Raw genomic sequence first — 21,005 nt, 5'->3', positions numbered from 1 at the left:
CATAAATAAATTGAATATGGAAATAAAACATGAATTTTTTCTTTGATAATAAGTAATGCATGTAAATCTAGTATGATCTGATGGCTGGTGGTACCGAAGGACATTCATTTTCATCTAAAGTTTTGTAAATCACATTTCTATAATTCAACTTAACCGGATCATTCAAATCCTTTTGCCACGATAACGTATGTTTCATCCAGTTTTCATCATCTCTCTTTGGATAATCTTCTCTTGCATGTGCACCACGAGATTCTTTCCTATTGGCGGCTGATATGGCTGTTTGAGTAGCGCATGTTAGCAAATTCTGTAATTCCAAGGTTTCCACAAGATCAGAATTCCATATCATTGATTTATCGGTAACGCAAACATCATTGAAGGAACGTGCAATATTTGTAATATTTCTGACACCTTCCTCCAATGTTTCTTGGGTTCTAAAGACGGACACATCCTTCTGCATGGCTTTCTGCATCTCTAACCTGATTTGAGCGGTGGATTTAGAACCGTTAGAATTTCTTAATTTGTCTAAATTGGCAATCGATTCCTTACCAATGTCATCGGGTAATGGCTTGTGAGGTAGCCCAGGCTGTAAAGAGCTAGATACTGTTTTTGCCACAGCACGACCAAATACAACAAGATCTAATAAAGAGTTAGCACCAAGTCTATTTGCACCATGGACTGAAACACATGCAGCCTCACCACAGGCAAGCAATCCTGGAATAACCTTATCTTCGCCAGTTTTTTCATCAACGGTCAAAGCTTCTCCGGTATATTTGGTTGGAATACCACCCATATTATAATGAACCGTTGGTAATACAGGTATGGGCTCCTTCGTTACATCTACACCAGCAAAAATGGCTGCGGTTTCCGAAATCCCTGGCAACCTTTCCTTGAGTACCGAAGCTGGTAAGTGCTTCAATTGCAAGTATATATGATCCTTCTCTTTTCCCACTCCTCTTCCTGCTCTAATTTCCATTGTAATAGCACGAGAAACAACATCCCTACTAGCCAAATCCTTTGCGGTTGGCGCATAACGTTCCATGAATCTTTCACCTTCAGAATTTAATAAAAATCCACCTTCACCACGAGCACCCTCCGTAATTAGACAGCCGGAGCCATATATACCTGAAGGATGGAATTGAACAAATTCCAAGTCCTGCAAGGGATAACCAGCTCTTGCTACCATTGCATTACCGTCCCCAGTGCAGGTATGTGCTGAGGTACAAGAGAAATAAGCTCTACCATATCCGCCTGTGGCGATTACAGTTTTATGAGCCTTGAACCTATGAATAGTGCCATCCTCTTGATTATATGCAATAACCCCTACAACTTCACCATTATGAGTCAACAAATCCATTGCAAAATATTCGATGAAGAAGTTACAGTCATGATTCAAAGCTTGGCCATATAAAGTGTGTAGCATGGCATGGCCCGTTCTGTCCGCAACCGCGCAAGTTCTATATGCTTGACCTCCCTTACCATATTCTTTAGACTGACCACCAAATGCTCTTTGATAGATTCTTCCTTCTTTATTTCTCGAAAATGGCATGCCAAAATGCTCTAATTCTATGATTGATTTAGGTGCCTCTCTTGTCATATAGTGTATAGAATCTTGATCCCCTAACCAATCCGAGCCTTTTACTGTATCGTACATGTGCCACTTCCAATTATCTGGATGCATATTCCCCAAAGCTGCATTTATACCACCTTGGGCTGCCACCGTATGGGACCTTGTTGGGAACAATTTCGATACACAGGCAGTTTTGAACCCTGCTTCCGCCAGTCCAAATGCAGCTCTTAATCCTGCACCTCCTGCACCTACCACTACACAATCGTATTCGTGGTCAATTATAGGATACTTGGCGGCCAGTGAGTTGTGATCTGTACTGTACTGCCTCCACTGCCTTGAAGTGGATCTGAAACTTCTTCTCGCTACACCGTTGAAACTAGACCTTATCGAAAGCATATTGTTTCCACTTCTTCGTCGCCAGACACCCTGATATAATTTGAACTACCCTTTTAATATTGAGTCTACAACGCTTACAATGATTCGTATATATAAGATAGTAAGGACCCTTTCCTAGTACTTCAATCGATTCGAACCTATGGGAGCACGATGATTCGGAGTACCGCATTTTCATATGCAAGGACTACTTGATGCCCTGATTATGCCTAATTTGGTAAATTCAAATCACGTGATCCAACGCACTTCGTATTCTGCTACATTGTGGCAAAAAAAGAACAATTTGAATGCCACAAAGCATTTAGCCAGTAGATGTTGCTATCACCCGGCTTGTGGAATTGGAATTAGTCGTTTCCACATGTGGTTTCACTTGTGGCATTGAGGTGCCGAATAAGTGATGGGGTTATTTACATTTTACTACAATAAGAGTTCATAGTCTGATGGCTAAATAGCTTGTGTCGACATAGCATGGGAAACATAGACCCGAGTGCATACACACTTTGAGGGAATGTTGCATGGACAATGTGATCACGGTACCACGGTTCGAGAATATAGCGGGAGTAAGTCTCCCGTATGAAAGAAATGTCACGTGCAAGTGCATTTAATTACTCTACCGTTCTCATCTTGAATATACTACATGTACCAAGGAAGCCAATTTCTAGTTGGCAGATTTTTTAATTTGCAACTCCAGCTACAGTCATCGCCAGTCATACGACTAGATAATAACTGTCTTTGTGATATTTTTCTCTTATCAGAGAAACAAGTTGTAATTCTCTTTAACCAAATGTTGCATCTGCTTCTGCTTTCTAAAACGTATATATTATCTTCAGCAACTACACCTTGAAATAGTAGTGTAGCAAACGCTGACACACGAAGGTGATAGATTAGCACCAGATCCTGTTTCTTGTTGTCGGAAGATTGTACTCCCATGAAAAGCGTGGTGGGACGGTGACCTACCCACATCGGGTCATATTAATATACCGAGTTTTTCCCTTTTTACATGAATATGCTTCTGGGGAGTGTACAGCTTTATGTCTTGGCAATTCCTGGATCATAGCACCAATATGAAAACTTAATCGTTGACTGAGCTGGGAAGATAAAAAAGGAAACTATCGGTAGAAAATGCTTGTATATAAATATCATGATCTCTTCACTCCTGACAAAAATTAGTCTTTTTTTTTACGTACATTTATTTAAACAAATATCTATATTTTTATTTTTTTAATTTAATTTAATTTTCTATTAAAGCTTGCAGAACTTATTTATTCTATTCGAACCTCTTGAACAACCTGGGGTTCGGCGGGGTTAAGACCAGATAGTACCACACTAGTGTCTGATAGCGCATTAGTTGTGGTGCGTGCGCGACTATGCCTACGCCGCCTAGATTGATACTCCAGGTTAAGGCTGTCTTAGCTAGAGGCTAGTAGGGCCATCATTAGGTATACTGCCCCTGTCATGATTATTGAGGATATGTCGTTGGTCGTAGCTTCTTGGCAATTGTACTCTTCTACTCCATAGCAGTCGTCATCTTGAAAAACGCCGTAGTAAGAGTACGTCGTTCGCTTGAAGCAGCCCGAACTGCTACCCGGGCCAACCACATATGACTTTTCGTTGCCCTTGGTACAATCGTGATGCGGCCATGCGTAACCTCTCAAGATATATTTGGAGGAAGGGTTGCTAAACTCTAATGATGTGAAAGAACTCGCATAGGACATACACTCCAAAGGGTACGTCAAAATTAGATCTGAACTAGCGCAACCTGAGTACTCTGATAGAAACATCTCATAATACTCCTCGGTCCTGCGTGTTAGCGTGGTATTGCTACTTATTGAGCTATGGTTCCTCCTACTCCTCGCGGGGGGCCAGGGCTCCGTCCGTGACAAATATTGCGGCTGGGCTAGTACCGCACTCAATGTCGTCGCATCCTCCAGCTCCGGTGCCTCTGTGTCGTAAAATTCCAAAGCATTCTTGAAACGACTACGGAAAGCAATATAGCACGTGGTCCGAATCTGGTCAGCCGCAGTAGTATTAACTAGTGACGAGTTAAGTGCTACAACTAATATGCCAGCGTCATCATAACCGACCAATGTGTCACCTGGAAAATGACTGGCATTTAAGCAACTCAAATAATTGAACGCTTGCCAGTAGGTTCCGTTGACTTCTGTCATAGTTGGAAATGGCCAATCTAGCGCAGAGCAGAAGTTAACTAATGTTATGATAACGCTGAAGAGAAAAGTAAGTTGGGCCATATGTACTTCTCCTTAAAATCTAAAAGTTGATGTAGTAAGCCAAACCAATGAGTTGTGAAATCAGTATTAAACTATATAGTAAAAAACCAATATTTGTCCTGTCTTTTTTCTGTATAAGAAGTATCTTTATTAAGAGAGGAAAAGATGTTTTCTCGATACTCAATGGTGTCTATTTATACCTCAAATGCATGACACTCTCGTCGACGACATGCTGCAAATTTTTCAGTTACTACTTGTACAACGTCATATAGTTTCTGCGTATTTGTACAAGCAGCAAATCTTGTTGCAAGATGAGTTGTTTACGCGAGTCACATTTATATCTTACAGTTTAACATAAGAACGAGCGGTATCGGTTGGAAATTGAGTCATAGAATTTATGACATGCAGCCATCTCAGACGAACCATGTACAAAGACCTATATATCTTTCAGATATTCCTTTCAATTGGAAGTTTTATTCTGTTGCATATATTTTACTTTGTAAGAAAATCAGACCATACTATTACTATTTTACTGCACCAGTTATTGCTACAGCTCGTATAACTCAACCTAGTTATACTCCTATTATGTCTGCAAAATCTATCTACCCAGAATCAACCATACGTCAACAATCATTTACATTTCACTACATTTGTAAGAGTTCACCTTCACATGGCTAAATAGCTTGTGTCGACATAGCATGGGAAACATAGACCCGAGTGCATACACACTTTGAGGGAATGTTGCATGGACAATGTGATCACGGTACCACGGTTCAAGAATATAGCAGGAGGAAGTTAATTCTCCTTTATGAGGGAAATGTCACCTGCCATGACATCTTATTTCTCTGCCGCTCTCATCTTGAACATACTATATATACCAAGCAAGCCAATTTCTAGTTGGCAGATTTTTTAATTTGCAACTCCAGCTACAGTCATCGCCAGTCATACGACTAGATAATAACTGTCTTCGTGATATTTTTCTCTTATCAGAGAAACGAGTTATAATTCTTCTTTAACCACATATTGCATCTGCTTCTGCTTTCTAAAGCGTATATATTATCTTCAGCAACTACACCTTGAAATAATAGAATGGCAAACGCTGACACACGAAGGTGGTAGATTAGCACCAGATCCTGTTATTTGTTGCCGGAAGATTACACTTTCATAAAAAGGCGCAGCAATCTGAGTACTCGTGTAGAAACATCTCATAATACTCCTCGGTCCTGCGTGTTAGCGTGGTATTGCTACTTATTGAGCTACAGTTCCTCCTACTTCTCGAAGGGGCCAAGGGCTCAGTCCGTAACAAGTATTCTGCCTGGGCTAGTACCGCACTCAATGTTGTCGCATCCTCCAGCTCCGGTGCCTCTGTGTCGTAAAATTCCAAGGCATTCCTGACATTAGTACGCAAAGCAATATAACACGTGGTCATGATCTGGTCAGCCATAGTGGTATTAACTAATGACGAGTTAAGTGCTACGACTAATACGCCAGCGTCATCATAACCGACCAATGTGTCACCTGGAAAATGACTGGCATTTAAGCAACTCAAATAATTGAACGCTTGCCAGTAGGTTCCGTTGACTTCTGTCATAGTTGGAAATGGCCAATCTAGCGCAGAGCAGAAGTTAACCAATGTTATAATAACGCTGAAGAGAAAAGTAAGTCGGGCCATATGTAGTTCTCCTTAAAATCTAAGAGATAATTGTAGTAAGCCAAACCGATATTTGCCCTGTCTTTTTTCTGTATAAGAAGTATCTTGAATAACAGAGGAAAAGATGTCCTCTCGATACTAGATGACGTCTATTTATACCTTATGAATTCTTGGCACTATCATCAAAAATATCGAGTGATTTTTTTACTTATTACTTGTATGACGCTCTACAGGCTCGATCTATTTATGCAAGTACCGAACTTTCCTATTATGGTAAACTGTTGTGTTAATTTTATTCGTTATCATTTATCAATCTACCATACCTTCATCGAAACGATTTGTGCCACAGCACTATAGACCTATCATAACTTCATTTTCTCTGCCAGAACACAGTATCTCTCTCGTTTCAAGAGAAAATCCAATCACATTTTTGAGCAATTCATACCACTCTGATACGAGTAAAATGAGTTTACATGATGGAAGTTGTTCGAAAGGTCGATTTCTGCATACCATGGCTAGCTATCACTCCAAGGCCTCTATGGACAGCCCTTCTATAATCGCGCTTTTAGTCTGCTGAAAAATTTTGAAATTTGAAAAAGGTCGATGTAACGTGGAATGGACAAGTAAAACCACACAAAATAAGCTCCATAATGTCATTGAGATTGCCACAGAACCCCAATGCGGGCTTGTTCAAGCAAGGGTACAACAGTTACTCGAATGCCGACGGTCAGATCAATAAATCCATTGCTGCTGTTCGTGAACTACATCAGATGTGTCTGACCTCTATGGGTCCATGCGGGAGAAACAAGATCATCGTCAACCATTTGGGTAAGATTATTCTCACTAATGATGCTGCTACTATGTTGCGTGAGTTGGATATTGTTCATCCAGCCGTGAAGGTCCTCGTGATGGCCACTGAACAGCAAAAGATCGACATGGGTGATGGTACCAACTTAGTCATGGTTCTCGCTGGGGAATTATTGAATGTATCTGAGAAGTTAGTTGCCCTGGGATTGTCTCCGGTGGAAATCATTCAGGGTTACAATATGGCCAAGAATTTCACTCTTGAAGAATTGGACAAGTTGGTTGTCGATGAAGTTAGCGATAAAACCAAGAAGGAAGAGCTCCTAAAGATCATTAAGCCTGTGATTTCGTCAAAACAATATGGGTCTGAAGATATTCTAAGCAGCTTGGTTGCCGAGGCCGTCTCCTATGTGCTACCAAAGGGCTCTGTCAGCAACCCATACTTCAACGTCGACTCTATCCGTGTCGTTAAGATCATGGGTGGGTCTCTTGCCAACTCCTCAGTCATCAAAGGTATGGTGTTCAACAGAGAACCAGAAGGCCATGTGAAATCCCTGCCAGAAGGTGAGAAACATAAAGTTGCCGTCTTTACCTGTCCATTAGACATTGCCAACACCGAGACCAAGGGAACTGTTTTACTGCATAACGCTCAAGAAATGCTCGACTTCTCGAAAGGTGAAGAAAAACAAATTGATGCCATGATGAAAGAGATTGCTGACATGGGTGTGAAATGTATTGTTGCTGGTGCTGGCGTGGGTGAACTGGCTCTACATTACTTGAACAGATATGGAATTCTCGTTTTGAAAGTTCCAAGCAAGTTTGAATTGAGAAGAATATGCCGTGTATGCGGTGCTACACCAATGCCAAGACTCGGTGCTCCAACACCAGAAGAATTAGGTGTAGTGGATACCGTAAAGACCATGGAAATCGGTGGTGATAGAGTTACTGTTTTCAAGCAAGAAGCAGACGAGGTTACGAGAACATCCACAATCATTCTCAGAGGTGCCACACAAAACAACCTGGACGACATAGAAAGAGCTATTGACGGTGGTGTGTCCGCCATTAAGGGTTTAATGAAGCAAGCAGGTGGCCAGCTATTGCCTGGTGCCGGTGCCACTGAAATCGAGCTAGTCTCTAGAATCACCAAGTTCGGTGAAAAGACCCCTGGTTTGCTACAACTTGCTATCAAGCAATTTGCTCTAGCATTCGAAGTCATTCCACGTACACTTGCTGAAACCTCCGGTCTCGAAGTGAACGAAGTATTACCAAACTTGTACGCCTCCCATGCCAACGAGAGCGAAGAAAGTCTGTATCAGGGTATTGACGTTGATGGAGAACAGGAAGAAGGGATCAAGGACATCAGAGAAGAAGGTATCTACGACATGCTAGCCACGAAGAAGTTCGCAATTAATGTTGCCACGGAAGCTGCCACTACAGTCCTGTCTGTGGACCAAATCATCATGGCCAAGAAGGCGGGTGGACCAGCAGCCCCTCAAGCACCAAGACCAGGTAACTGGGACCAAGCGGACTAGATACACACGCATCGATATACATATCTACATGTTTCTATATATTTTCTGTAACATAGTAATAAAATTTCACTTAGGCCATCGGAGATGAAAAATTTTTGAACTCTGAAGAGATGCTCGATGAGGTGAGTTTTAGAAGGAACAGACAGGTAAAAGAGTGTGGATATGGGGTCTTCGAAGCCAAGAGGTAGAAAGTTACTTGCTAAAAAGAAGCAGGAGCAATTTGAACCAGCTCCAGTGATCTCCGAAGAGACATATAACGAGAATGACAGGCAGGAAGATACATCTAATCCGCAGATGTTCTATGGCGTGCTAGACAGAGAAGAGTTAGAATATTTCAAGCAAGCTGAGTCCACGTTGACTATTGATGCATTTGAGTCACCAGAGGAGAAGCAGCATTTTGTTACGAGTATTATCGAAGAAGCCAAGGGGAAGGAATTGAAGCTTGTTACATCGCAGATCTGTTCCAAACTGATGGAACGTATCCTACTTGAATGTGACGACATTCAATTGAAACAGTTGTTCCAGGTGTTCAATGGTATGTTCTATGGTATGGCCTGCCACAAGTATGCGTCTCACGTTCTAGAGACGCTTCTAGTGAGGGCTACAGCGCTGGTAGAGAAGGAGCTATTGACACCCTCATTTGATGAAGTGACTAAAGACGATGGGGTCGTACTTGCCTCCATGGAGAACATGTTTTTGTACATGTTAAATGAGTTGAAGCCTCACATGAAAGAGATGATCAACCATCAGTATGCATCGCACACATTGAGACTTGTCATCCTGATTTTATCCTCTAAGGTGCTGCCAAGCTCCACCCAGAACAATTCTACATTACGTTCCAAAAAATCGAAGATTGCACGTAAGATGATCGAGTTGAAGGATAACGACGATTTCAATAAGGTGTATCAGACGCCCGAATCGTTCAAGATCCAGTTACGTGAGATGCTTACTCAACTGTACAGAGAGTTCACAAACAATGCGACTTCCCGTTCTGAAATCAGCCTTACCCTGGTGAGTAAGTTCAGAGAATATTGTGTAGACAAGGTTGCGTCACCAGTGATCCAGCTAATCATCCAAGTGGAAGGTATCTTCGACAGAGATCGTTCGTTCTGGAGACTCATATTCAACACCACGGAGGAAAAGGACCCAAAGGAAGAGTCCTTTGTTGAGTATTTGTTATCGGATCCCGTGGGTTCCCATTTCTTGCAAAACGTGACTAGTTTTGGTAGAATCAAGTACGTGGAGAGACTGTACAATTTGTATATGAAAGATCGGATAGTGAAGCTTGTGAAGAGAGACACAACAGCTGCTTTCGTCATCCAGAGTCTGTTAAAGCATTTGAAGAGCACTCAGGTGAAAGAAATTCTGGACGCATTGATTCCAGAATTGAGCATGCTATTGAATTCCAACATGGATTTTGGTACTGCGATCATCAATGCCAGTGATAAGAATGACAACTATTTGAGAGAGGAGGTGATTGAACAATTGATCAAGAAGTATTATCCATCCGAATCAGAGTCGAAGAACATCCTGGAGAGCTGTCTCCAACTGAGCTCATCGACGTTAGGTAACACCCGCGACGATTGGCCCACAGCAGAAGAAAGAAGACGTTCTCTGTTTTTGGAACAATTAATAGACTACGATGACAAGTTTTTGAATATCACTATTGAAAGTATGCTAGCTTTACCGGAAGAGAGATTACTCCAAATGTGCTACCATGGAGTGTTTTCACATGTTGTAGAACATGTTCTACAGACCACCAGAGTAGAGATTATCAAGAGAAGGTTATTATTAAACGTACTGTGCAAAGATGCTGTAAATCTTTCATGTAACGCATACGGCTCCCATATCATGGATAAACTGTGGGAGTTCACATCGAAACTAACGCTATACAAAGAGCGTATCGCAAATGCATTGAATGCAGATGCTGGTAAAGTGAAAAATAGTACTTATGGCAGACAAGTATGGAAGAACTGGAACCTAGAACTGTTCGTACGTAAGAGATTCGACTGGAAGAGGCTAATTAAAGAACAAGATGCAGCTTTGTTCCCAGATTCCAAACCTCTACAACCTAAACGTCCTAGGGACAAGGAAACCAAGGACGAACCAAGAAAGCAATTCAAACATAGGTGAAGGGGTTCGTCTGGGCTGGTATGGCGTTGTAGTATTTAACAGGTAATATGTATATTAAGAAAAAGTAGTTTTAAAACAATACTCAAAGATATATAATGATTATCTACCACGTCTCAGTACCTCTCCTGGAAGTTAGACCCAAATATCTTGCAACATCATTGAACATATCATCGACTTCATCCTTTGAGTAATCCTGGAGTTCCTTCAATATACTTTCATCACTGGGCTGCGAAATAGACAAGTCTTGCACTTTACCTTCCAAATAATTATCGATACGTTGCTGTTCTTCCACTGTAGGAGGTAAGCGTTCATAGAATTTTGCAACCCTAACCAAGTTAACGTCGGAAATGGAAATAAAATCCTTTAGAGTGATGGGAAAGAAACTGTCCTTAACAGTTGGAGTCTCACCATCTGCATTTGGTAAAGGGGCAATTATATCAGTAGCCTTTGTCTTTGTGGAGTTGGCAGTTCTTCTGATAGCCCTTTCATCTACAATATTCAATTCACCCTGCAACTCTGCCACTAAATCCACCAAATCCTGATCAGAGGCGAAATCCGTCGAATCAAAATCGATAGGTACCTTAGGCTGGGTAGGCCCCAGCTTATTAACATCGGCCCTTTGCTTTTCAAGTTGTAATTGTAAGACATTTTGACCAGTTTTTGTTATGATCAAACTCTGTTTTTTCACTAATTCATGCAAATCTGCAATCTGTTTCTTCAAAGTTTCCAATTCGCTTGTCATTCTGTGTGCTGTTTTCTATCTATTGACGTGAGATATACAGATATATACTAATCTACAAAAGTGTTATAAACCCTCCTTCGAGGATCACCTGAAAATACCGTTTTGTTACCATTTTTTGAAAATGTGCGAGACGCATGGCTCTATCAATTCATTAAAACTTTAAACTACTTAAAGAGTTGGTCAAATTATCCACCTGCTTTTGACGCTCACGGTTTCTTTTCATCGAGAGTTTACCCTTGGAGACTTCATCAGCAGCGTCCTTCATTCTCTGAACTTCTGGGTTCTTTTTGACCAATTTCCGGCCACCTTTCTCCAGTTCGTAGTTGTCGAGGAAATCATCTAGCATGGATTCGAAATCAGAACGTTCATTCTCCATGTTGAAAGGTTTATAGTTGTCTTCTTCTTCTTCTTGCTCTTCTTCATAGTTTTCGTAGCCGGTTATGATCTGGTCGTAGTGATCGTCAAGTACAGTCATGGTTTCCGTTCTTGCGATGGCACTGGAACTCATGGAGAACCCAGAGATGTCGGACATGGCACCTTTCTTGCGACGCTGCTTCTTCTTGCTCTTCTGGTTGGTTTTTATGGTCGGTAGTTCTCCCAACATGTCGTTTTCTTCTTCTTCTTCCTCGTCATTGAATTCATTTTCAGATTGTAGGTCCATATCTCCCTTCGATTGCATTTGGAATCTTCTGACATCTGCCTGGTAGTCGATATTCTGCAAATCGTCCAAGTTTTCCAGATTATCAAACTGTTCCATTTCTTTCAAGTACGTTTCATCCTCGTAATCTTCAAAATTATCAATATCCCATTCGTCGACTTCATCTTCATCAGCAACCTCACCACCTTGCAACAATTCGGCAAACACGTCATCTTCGTCTTCTTCTTCTTCAGCATCGGCAGGCTTCTTGGAGGCCACAACGATATCGTCATTCACCACATATGCGTCGTCTTCCAATGCTTCAAGGACTTCTCTAAGAGCTGGATCCATATTCGGCCTGAACCCCGTAATATCTTCAGAAACGTCCTGTTGATGTTTCAAATACTCAGGATCAGCTACGCCTCTCACAAACACAGACTTGGGCTTCACACCATCGGTTTCCTTGTATTCTGGCTCCACGAACAAGTCGTCAATATTCTTCTTCTTACCACCTGCGGTTTCTGCTTTAGCAGGAATGAAAACGGAGTCTGCATTCACACCCATGGGCCTCAAATGCTGCGTATAATCGTACTTCGAGTCATCAAACTCGATACCATACAAAGCAGCTTCCCCCACATGCTTGTTCTCGCCCTTTGGCTCCACTTTCACCGTAGCAGGAACACCAGACTGCTTCTTCGCATTAGGATCGTCCACAGGAACCAAGATATGCTTCGACGCGCCTTCATCATAGAAATGTGGGTCATCGTGTGGTCTGTGCACCACCACGTACTTCTGTGCGTTCTGCTTGCTGAACCGTTTGGACATCGTGTACTCACTTTCCCATCTTGCATAACGTGAAGAAGCTCATCGCATTTCGAAATTTTTCACTCTTAAATACCAAGAAAGCGTCAGAAAACAAGTTGAACAGTGACTGGTAGCACGAACACACTCGCTGAGAGCTCCAGACCTTGCCAGACTATCAGACCCGTTAGAACGCACTCGAAATATCCAGGTGCCCTGGAAGGAAATGCTGGAACTCAATGACGTTTTATTGTGTCTCATCTAGGTGATTTACACTTCGTATCTAGCGACTGAAATTTTTCAAGCTCATCGCAAAATTTAAAAACGGTGGAATTTGGCTATTGATGGTGAAGAATTTGGATGGATTGGACAGTGATCTGTGATGTTTATACTGTCTAGAGTGAATGATCTGGTCAGGATCCCACCAGACCAGTTCCACAGAGACGCTGTGTCGTCGATTACGCACCAGTTGAACGACAGATATGCGAACAAGGTGATACCTCACGTCGGGTTGTGTGTAACGGTTTATGATATATTGGAAGCTGATGAAGGTCAGTTGAAGCCCGGTGACGGTTCCTCGTACGTGAATGTGACGTTCAGGGCATTGGTGTTCAAGCCATTTGTCGGAGAAATCGTTACTGGATGGATCTCCAAGTGTACTGCTGAAGGTATTCAAGTGTCACTTCTGGGTCTTTTCGATGATATTTTCATTCCAAAGAATATGCTCTTTGAAGGTTGTTACTTCGAACCTAATGATCTGGCGTGGATTTGGCCCATGGACGAAGAGACCAAGTTGTATTTCGATGTCAATGAGAAGGTCAGATTTAGAGTAGAGAAGGAGATTTTTGTTGATGTTAAACCAAAGGCTCCAAGAGAACAAGAACAGGACGAACAGGAGGAAGAGGCTCAGGATAAAGCTGTGGAAAAGTCGCCTGCTTACGCACTGCTGGGTAGTTGCCAGACAGACGGCATGGGACTCGTCAGCTGGTGGGAATGATATCGTGGCATTGTCGCTTTTTCATATGTAAATAAATATTTAGTTGTATAGCATTTTTTTCAAATAAAATGTGTGATTAGAAACAGCCAGGTGTACTCATTGAAAAGGATTCGTATTGAACGGGGGGATCACAAGATGTCAGGTGATTTGGAAGAGTTCGAAGATATTCTACAGAGGGATTTCAATCCAAGACAGTTTGCTAACGATGTTTTAAAGGCTACAAATAACGATTCGGACCATTTTCAATTGGACATTGAGACCTCCATAAAGAAGATTAAGTACGATATCAGGGAAGTAGAATCTAGAATCGACAAAACCATCGACACGCATCCATGGGCCGTTTTGGAACAGATTGATAAAACAAAATTAGTCAATTCTACGCTGGAAGAAGGGCTCAAACCAAGCTTACAATATCTGGATTTATCATACGGTAGATTACAGGATGAAGTGTTAATTCCTTACGAAAAGGCTCAGAAGTTGCAAAGTGCATTGAGTAAAGTACATCAAACTTCCACTCTTCTTAGGGATTCTTTGATTTACATTCACCTTCTCAATAAAATTACCACTTTAAACAATTCAATGAAAACATTAACTATGGATAACTCAATACAATTGGCATCACTATACACTCAGTTGCAGTATAATTTAGAACAGAATCAGAATTTGAAATCGTTGAAGGTCATTAAAAACTATGAATCAAGTGTAATTCAATCAAATAAGAAGAAACTCATAGACTTCCTCGTTTTAACTCTATCAAAAGAATGTTTAAACACTTTCAAATTACAGAATAACCAGCAAACTATAGCCAAATTATCAAATGCCCTGTTTCTAGTGTCTCCTCAGGACTTCACAGCCACAATTCATAGAATCATCTTGTCTAATGTGGCCACAAATTCTCAAATTTTACAAAGAACGATAAACTCAATAAAGAATTTCAATGAATCGTTTAAGGAAGTCGTTAACAAGAGTCACGATATATTCAGATTGGAGCAGATATTGTCTAGTGTCAAAACAGACAATAACAGTAATATTTTAACGGAATATTCATCCCAAAGGAAACCAAAATTCTCAACTCCAAGAGAATTGTTTTGGTCCAAGATTTCATCCAATTTCAAAAAGGATTTAGAAGTTTCCCTCAATAGGGGTGGTCCAGTTGGTAAATCCCTGCTCAAAAATAAAGACCTCGTCTTCAATTCAATCAATGAATTAATGCCTTTATCAACGGATAATAACGATTATCAAAATGATCTGAAAATAATGCTAAATTCTGTGTCAGCTCTTTCCAAGCAACAGTCTTAATTTCTGCACTTATACAAACCTATACAATATATATGTGTTTATGACGGTACTGCGCCTGCATTTGCTAAGGGATTGAATGGCTTCTTCTTATTCTTTTTACCACCTCTTTTATGAAACTTCTTCTTCTGCTGTCTTCTTATTTTAATCTCCATTTCATCACGCTCCTTTTGACGTTCGATCGCCAATTTCCTGGCCATTCTTTGATTCTTACCAGGCTTTCTCTTCCGTAACTTACTATCTCGTTTTAAAACATTATCAATTCTGCCGTTATATTCGTGTAAATCAATCAGACGCTCGTTATACCGAGCATATCTACCCATAACACCCTGGCCTATCACATCATCGTAACTTACTGCAACCTTAGCAAAATCTAATTTCTCATGTGTGCTCCAATTACTAAAATAATAGCTATCGGGCCTCTTATTTTCAATTACTATCTCTTCTTCCTTCTCATCCAACGTATTCAGATCAATTTTCGTCAGATCGCTATTTGAAAACAGTGGAAAGAACTCAAATGACTCTGTACTCGCCTCTCCATCACCTTCTTCCAATACTTCCGGCTCTTTAATATCAAATTCAATCGGCTCTAGTATGCTGTCATCATTAGTAACATTATCAACTTTCTGGAAAAGTTCAGACCTCGACACTCTAAAATAAACTCATTTACAGTTAGTATATGACCCTAAACGCCCAGCAAACTTATAAAGCGAACATACATTATTCCACCAACCATTATCTCACCTTTCTTTAACTCGATGAGCTCCTACTCTCAGATGCATTACTTTTTTTTTTTTCATGTTCCATTAGAAAAATAAAAGAGGAATACACATATATATCATTCATAATACTTTCAATACTATACAGAGGTTATGGTCTTTTGTCTATATACACTATTACTTGCTGATCTTCAACTTCATATTTTGTAAGAACTCACGGTAGCTCTCGCTCGTCAATATCTTGTCTTCAACTAATGAACTAGTGGCCCATAATCTTAAGGTTGCAACTTCTCTAGCAGATGCGTGGTTAACAGGCTCACTCAAGGATGCACCTCTAACGATGTATAGTGACTGGTATGTTATAACATCAGCGTGCTCTCTGACTTTTGAGATGATGTTTCTAATTCTTTCGTTAAATTCTGAGTTTTCAATTACAGGTAATTCTGTCTTGCCGATTGGGACCTGGAAGATATCAGATGTACCAAAGACATCTGTGACTAACTCTTGGACTGCGTCACCACCAAGCCACAAGAACAATTCGGTTCCGTTATCGACTAAGTACAACCCATATCTTTCGAACAATGATGAACTTGCGTTGAGTGGTTCAGGTAATACAATGTTACCGTTTTCATCCGGTAAACCAGCTTCATCGGCCATATCATGTAGTGAATAGACCTTTGAATAAATATTTTTGATTAGATAATCCATTGGCGCAGACTCTAAAAAGTTTAATGCAGAAGCTCTGTGGTCACTTGGAACAACACCGGCTCTAAATGCCATATGTTTAGATAACGAATGCATCAATAGAGGGAACATTCTTAAGTTTGCACACAGCCTTAGTGGTACACCTCCAGCAACGTTAGAAACAACAATCTCTTTCTTATAAGTGGCTAAAGTGTCTAGAATTGATCTATTAATCAATTCTCTTGCTTCTTCCAAACTCGAGTTCATTGCTTTGTTAACTGCCTTTTGGGTATAATATGCTGTCATTGCCAATTGATCAGCTGATGCATAAACTTCACTGATCGAATCCGTTGTTGGCATTGCTAATGTGATAACTCTAATTCTACGTTGTGAAGTATTTAAAGATAATAGTACCGCAATTTGAACGTAACAGTAATCGGTCATTATATTATCATCAAGTGTCATTTCAAAAACGTAGGACTGATCTCTTGGCATTGTAGAAAATGCACAAAGATCGGAAGATCTATTGAAGAAATGACCATAGAAGGCGTTCATTCTAATACCAGTGGAACCACGAGCCCTCATGACAGTTTCTGTAGAAAGATCCATGGAGATATGTTTTGAAAATTCTTTAGTGAATTTGGTAACATCTGAAAATTTAGTGGCAGAAAATCCTGGGTAGAAATGTGTTTGACCACCTGTGTAACGACCCAAATTAGATAAAGATGCAACATCGACGTAATCATCACTTGCTAAGAACATATCAACAGTGATTTGAGCTTTGCTACAATCGATTGTAAAATTTTTATAGAAACCATCTTGACAAGATAATAATTGTGCTGATTCCTTTGGTGTATTGACAACACCAGCTTCATTTCTCTTTTGTAATTTACCAAGACCAACACTTGGTAGAGTAGATGATACAACGATGATCTTACCACCGGTTCCACTGATTAAGTTGTATGCGGATTTTAATGAAGGACCTAATGCGAATTTTGTGATGACATTGAATTGGAAAATTTCAGGAATTTGCATTAATAATTTTTCTAAATTCTTTCTGCATGAATTCAATGGCACAACCATCGAATTTGGTCTTGGTAAGAAAGGTTCGTCGATATCACAAACATCCATCATTTGAATGTTATCAGAATCTTCATCCAATGGAATATTGAAATAGTGGATTGCATTGTCGACACATAAGATAGAAACTCTGGTTCTACCGTCATGATTTGGTAAGAACTCTAGGGATTCTAGTACAGTTCTTGTTGTAGTGGCTAATAAACCGTTCTTAATGGCATTTTGAGAAACATCCAATATGAAACAGTATGTAGATGGTGGAGGTTGTCTAATGGTATATTCTTTTGGAGCTAGGTATTCCATAACGGAATATTTAACTTCATTTCTTTCGTAACGATTAGCTGGGACACCTTCAATGGATTGGTCAAATTGCATTGGAACATCGTTAGCTAATCTACAGAAATTACACCTCCATCTTCTTCCTTGTTCGATGAAAGTAACGAATGGATTCATGTAAGAACGACAACGACGACAACGGACGACTAGTCCATCTTCATTCAATGGAGGTGGGTTGATGTTATCTTGTAAATGTTGGTATGGTCTGATAACCAAGGCTAGGGGTAATTTCGATTTCTTCAACAAAGTATTAGTCTTAGGCATTGCATTTAAAGTGGATCTGACATAGGCCGGAGATGCGTTAGCCAATTCAGAAGGAACGACCATCTTTTCCGGTGCAACCATCAATGGAGGAGGAGGCAAACTCAAATCATGGATAGGAGGAGGCAATTCAGTCAATAGATCCACTGGGTACAGTTGATTCATAGGCTTAGAAGGCTGTTGCATTGGGATATTTTGTTGATACATGGCATTAGGATCCATAATTGGTTGTTGCATTTGTTGAGCCTGATTGTTCAATTGAAGATTACCCATTGCAGAAGCAGCTTGATCGACCTGCTGATTCAATTGCTGCTGTGCTGGTGTAAACATGGCATTTCCTGCATCTATTTGTGGAGACATAAAGTTCTGCTGACCGCCCATGATGGGGGTCATAGGGCCTTGATTCAGCATTGCATTCGGCTGTTGCGTAGGAACAGCACCTTGGGCATACTGAAATTGAGCCTGTGGATAAACACGTCTTTTATTGTGCGACATTGAACGCTATTCTGAACTGGTCAATAAGAGAATGCAATAGTATCTTTCCAACTTCATCTGAAATTAAACAATCATTTGATTTATCAACCTCTGTTTTCTCTTATTTTTTTTCATTTTGCCACCATGTCAAAAAAATCAATTTGCACACGTACTGTTACCCGGATACTCAGCTTCTCATTTTAAGCTTACGAAGGAAGATTGATGGGTTATTGGTCCAGTCTGGCCCGACTATGTTGAGTACCATTCATTAATACGGTATATAGTTTTCGTATGTCGTCTATTTGCGTTTTTAAAGTGTGAAATTTGAGTCATTTTTGAGGGAGATGGGCTCTTTGGTGTCGTCGCGTCTGAGGAACGAGTCCTCTTGAAGTTGTGTTGCAGCAGGAAGATCTCTCGATGTGATATTGGTTCCTCCTCTTGAAACAGTGAAAGATCTCCGTCTGGTCGGGTTTTGTGCGGTCGGATGGTTTATTGAGCTGGATCTGCTGCTCGATGGCGTTGTCGGCACTAGCGAGTATCTTCTCTCTTCGTGAACGAGCCCCAGCTGCTTTACTCTTGTAATATTCAGGTCGGATTTGGACACTTTTTGGAAACCGTCTGTCACATCGTTGTATTCGTACAAGGACCACGAGATTCCATAAGGTTTGGGTTCCAAACAGTAGACACAATGTAAGGGGACATCGAGATTCGTTATAACATCCACATGAAGATTCAAAAAGTATCCAAGAAGCGCTCTTGCTACGACATGATGCGTGATTATCAGAACATTATCTTCAATTCTTTCTACCTCGTTGATTACTGGTCTCAATCGATTGATGACGTCCAAGTATGATTCTCCTCCGGTCCCCGGGTATCTGTAATGCAATTTGTCCTTGATTCTGTGCTCAAATTCTATAGGATACAAGTTTTTAATTTCCGTATACGTCAACCCATCAAGGTCACCCGTATTGATTTCATCTAACATTCTCATTTGTTTAATAGGGTAATCATTGTCGTTGAAATATTTACTAGTCTGTACGGATCTCTCATGCATACTCGTCCACACGTAAAAATCATTAATTCGATTACTAATGGAGTCATCAGATAAGAACGCCGTTCTCTTATCATTAATGAAATTTGCCAATGCCTTAGCGTATTTATCTCCACGGTTTGTCAAACTGGAATCTCCACCGACTTGCCCCGTGCAATTGAACTCACTTTCACCAGCCCTTGTAATCCATATCTGTCTTCTCGTGAGATTAAAATTCATCAAAAAGTAAACTGTTTGTGATGCTAAGAAGCCCTGAATATTGTAGGAGATGATCTTTTCACCTACGTCAATCATTTTCACATAACAAAGATTTTCGTCGTCATCGATATGCTCATAATTGTTATCATAATTAGTTAATCTTTTTTTGAAATCAAGTAGAGACTCTAGGGGGTCCTTGCCCTTATAATCGGGACCAAACAGTTTCCAATTAATATTCTTTTCAATTATTTGTTTGTCATGACAAATGGATTCAAGAAACAACACTTTTATATCAGAGTTCCTTGCCTTAATTCTCATGAGAATCTCGTTTCTTCTTGCTCTTGTTACGTTACTACCATCAAGTATACCGACAGAACCTTCACCATTCAGTAGGTAATTCAATAATTCATCCAGAGTGTCAAATGCCCATTGGTCCCTTAATTTACTGCTTTCCTCGTTATCAAACCTGAAAAAATCAGCATCTTGACTTTCTACACTGTGCAATTGGTTCCATTTCCTTCGTGTATTACCCACATTGAATACCTTACAATAATACATCGAATAGTTCAAATATCTGGATAATTTATTGGTAATAAAGGACTTACCCATAGCGGGCAGTCCAACCATGACAATGACCAGTTTAGAACCCACATCTTCTCTGGAAATCAGCCCATCGGGAGAAGTCTTAGATTTGGTCAACCCAGGTACATCCAATGTATAGGATCTCGTCTTTTTCAAACTCAATACACTCTGTCTTCGAGTCATAGTCGGAGTGGCCTGATATGATCCTACAGGAGAAGTCATTGAAGAGGCAGCTGGCGTATCGTTCAAGGGTCTCTTTTGAAACGTAGGCAGCCCACCATCAATCTCTGGCGTAGTGACCTTGTTCCCATACATATTCCACCTCGACGCAAGCTTAAAGCTGTCATTTGCACTCTCGAGACTTTTGAATCCAAGTCTCGAGAAATTATATAAACAAAACGGTTGGCGAAACCGAAAGCAATGCAAAGAGGCCTAACTTGATAGGTGGATGGCCCAGGGTCTGTGATAGAAGAGCTAGGGACTGAGGGATGGGATCCCACTGGCGGGTTGCTTTGTCGAGTTTAGGCTCAGTGAAGCAAGAGGGTTTCCGGGGCTGGCTGGAGTTGAGAGTTCGAAATGATGAGCTTAGCCAGCCACCTTATGAGGATATTAGTACTTTAACACTCAAGATGCCTGTTTAGGGTATTTACTGACATTGTATCTCTGCGCAGAGCATCCATTGGCTCTGAGATGCCCTTGCGGTAGCAGCTTGCTGCAGCATAGTCTTACCATACAGAATGTCCCCCAGAACGTGCACCACAACCACTTTAGAGCTTCTCTTGTATATATCAAGTATTCTAGCAGTGCTTCCCATCCTATATAGCTAATATAAACTGATAGCG

At 40.7% G+C, this 21,005-nt stretch overlaps 12 protein-coding genes across 12 annotated transcripts; 4 read left to right on the top strand and 8 right to left on the bottom strand.

The window, feature by feature from the left end:
• Positions 1-67: 67 nt before the first annotated feature.
• On the bottom strand, positions 68-1,963 carry KAFR0H03590 (succinate dehydrogenase [ubiquinone] flavoprotein subunit; the record flags this gene model as incomplete). Its single annotated transcript, XM_003958855.1, has 1 exon — positions 68-1,963. The coding sequence occupies one exon, from the start codon at positions 1,961-1,963 to the stop codon at positions 68-70; it is 1,896 nt and encodes a 631-aa protein (XP_003958904.1).
• Positions 1,964-3,369: 1,406 nt separating this feature from the next.
• KAFR0H03580 (uncharacterized protein) lies at positions 3,370-4,209 on the bottom strand (the record flags this gene model as incomplete). The annotated part of the gene is made up of 1 exon (XM_003958854.1): positions 3,370-4,209. One exon carries the CDS (start codon positions 4,207-4,209, stop codon positions 3,370-3,372), a length of 840 nt encoding a protein of 279 aa, XP_003958903.1.
• A 1,141-nt stretch (positions 4,210-5,350) lies between these two features.
• KAFR0H03575 (uncharacterized protein) lies at positions 5,351-5,860 on the bottom strand (the record flags this gene model as incomplete). Its single annotated transcript, XM_003958853.1, has 1 exon — positions 5,351-5,860. One exon carries the CDS (start codon positions 5,858-5,860, stop codon positions 5,351-5,353), a length of 510 nt encoding a protein of 169 aa, XP_003958902.1.
• A 629-nt stretch (positions 5,861-6,489) lies between these two features.
• Positions 6,490-8,175, top strand: CCT8 (chaperonin-containing T-complex subunit CCT8; the record flags this gene model as incomplete). Its single annotated transcript, XM_003958852.1, has 1 exon — positions 6,490-8,175. One exon carries the CDS (start codon positions 6,490-6,492, stop codon positions 8,173-8,175), a length of 1,686 nt encoding a protein of 561 aa, XP_003958901.1.
• Positions 8,176-8,337: 162 nt separating this feature from the next.
• NOP9 (RNA-binding RNA processing protein NOP9) lies at positions 8,338-10,308 on the top strand (the record flags this gene model as incomplete). Its single annotated transcript, XM_003958851.1, has 1 exon — positions 8,338-10,308. The coding sequence occupies one exon, from the start codon at positions 8,338-8,340 to the stop codon at positions 10,306-10,308; it is 1,971 nt and encodes a 656-aa protein (XP_003958900.1).
• A 103-nt stretch (positions 10,309-10,411) lies between these two features.
• On the bottom strand, positions 10,412-11,050 carry MRP8 (Mrp8p; the record flags this gene model as incomplete). The annotated part of the gene is made up of 1 exon (XM_003958850.1): positions 10,412-11,050. The coding sequence occupies one exon, from the start codon at positions 11,048-11,050 to the stop codon at positions 10,412-10,414; it is 639 nt and encodes a 212-aa protein (XP_003958899.1).
• Positions 11,051-11,201: 151 nt separating this feature from the next.
• LTV1 (ribosome biogenesis protein LTV1) lies at positions 11,202-12,512 on the bottom strand (the record flags this gene model as incomplete). Its single annotated transcript, XM_003958849.1, has 1 exon — positions 11,202-12,512. The coding sequence occupies one exon, from the start codon at positions 12,510-12,512 to the stop codon at positions 11,202-11,204; it is 1,311 nt and encodes a 436-aa protein (XP_003958898.1).
• Positions 12,513-12,870: 358 nt separating this feature from the next.
• Positions 12,871-13,485, top strand: RPC25 (DNA-directed RNA polymerase III subunit RPC25; the record flags this gene model as incomplete). Its single annotated transcript, XM_003958848.1, has 1 exon — positions 12,871-13,485. The coding sequence occupies one exon, from the start codon at positions 12,871-12,873 to the stop codon at positions 13,483-13,485; it is 615 nt and encodes a 204-aa protein (XP_003958897.1).
• A 135-nt stretch (positions 13,486-13,620) lies between these two features.
• Positions 13,621-14,784, top strand: COG5 (Golgi transport complex subunit COG5; the record flags this gene model as incomplete). Its single annotated transcript, XM_003958847.1, has 1 exon — positions 13,621-14,784. The coding sequence occupies one exon, from the start codon at positions 13,621-13,623 to the stop codon at positions 14,782-14,784; it is 1,164 nt and encodes a 387-aa protein (XP_003958896.1).
• Positions 14,785-14,822: 38 nt separating this feature from the next.
• On the bottom strand, positions 14,823-15,627 carry KAFR0H03500 (uncharacterized protein; the record flags this gene model as incomplete). The annotated part of the gene is made up of 2 exons (XM_003958846.1): positions 14,823-15,432; positions 15,611-15,627. 2 exons carry the CDS (start codon positions 15,625-15,627, stop codon positions 14,823-14,825), a joined length of 627 nt encoding a protein of 208 aa, XP_003958895.1.
• Positions 15,628-15,677: 50 nt separating this feature from the next.
• Positions 15,678-18,353, bottom strand: SFB2 (COPII subunit SFB2; the record flags this gene model as incomplete). Its single annotated transcript, XM_003958845.1, has 1 exon — positions 15,678-18,353. The coding sequence occupies one exon, from the start codon at positions 18,351-18,353 to the stop codon at positions 15,678-15,680; it is 2,676 nt and encodes an 891-aa protein (XP_003958894.1).
• Positions 18,354-18,642: 289 nt separating this feature from the next.
• On the bottom strand, positions 18,643-20,478 carry KAFR0H03480 (bifunctional nucleoside/nucleotide kinase/histidine phosphatase family protein; the record flags this gene model as incomplete). The annotated part of the gene is made up of 1 exon (XM_003958844.1): positions 18,643-20,478. The coding sequence occupies one exon, from the start codon at positions 20,476-20,478 to the stop codon at positions 18,643-18,645; it is 1,836 nt and encodes a 611-aa protein (XP_003958893.1).
• Between the last annotated feature and the right edge of the window lie 527 nt (positions 20,479-21,005).

Source organism: Kazachstania africana, chromosome 8 (genome assembly GCF_000304475.1).
Source record: "Kazachstania africana CBS 2517 chromosome 8, complete genome".
NCBI classification, from domain to species: domain Eukaryota; kingdom Fungi; phylum Ascomycota; class Saccharomycetes; order Saccharomycetales; family Saccharomycetaceae; genus Kazachstania; species Kazachstania africana.
Note: the sequence above shows the minus strand (reverse complement) of the source record. Positions and strands in the feature narration are given on the sequence as shown.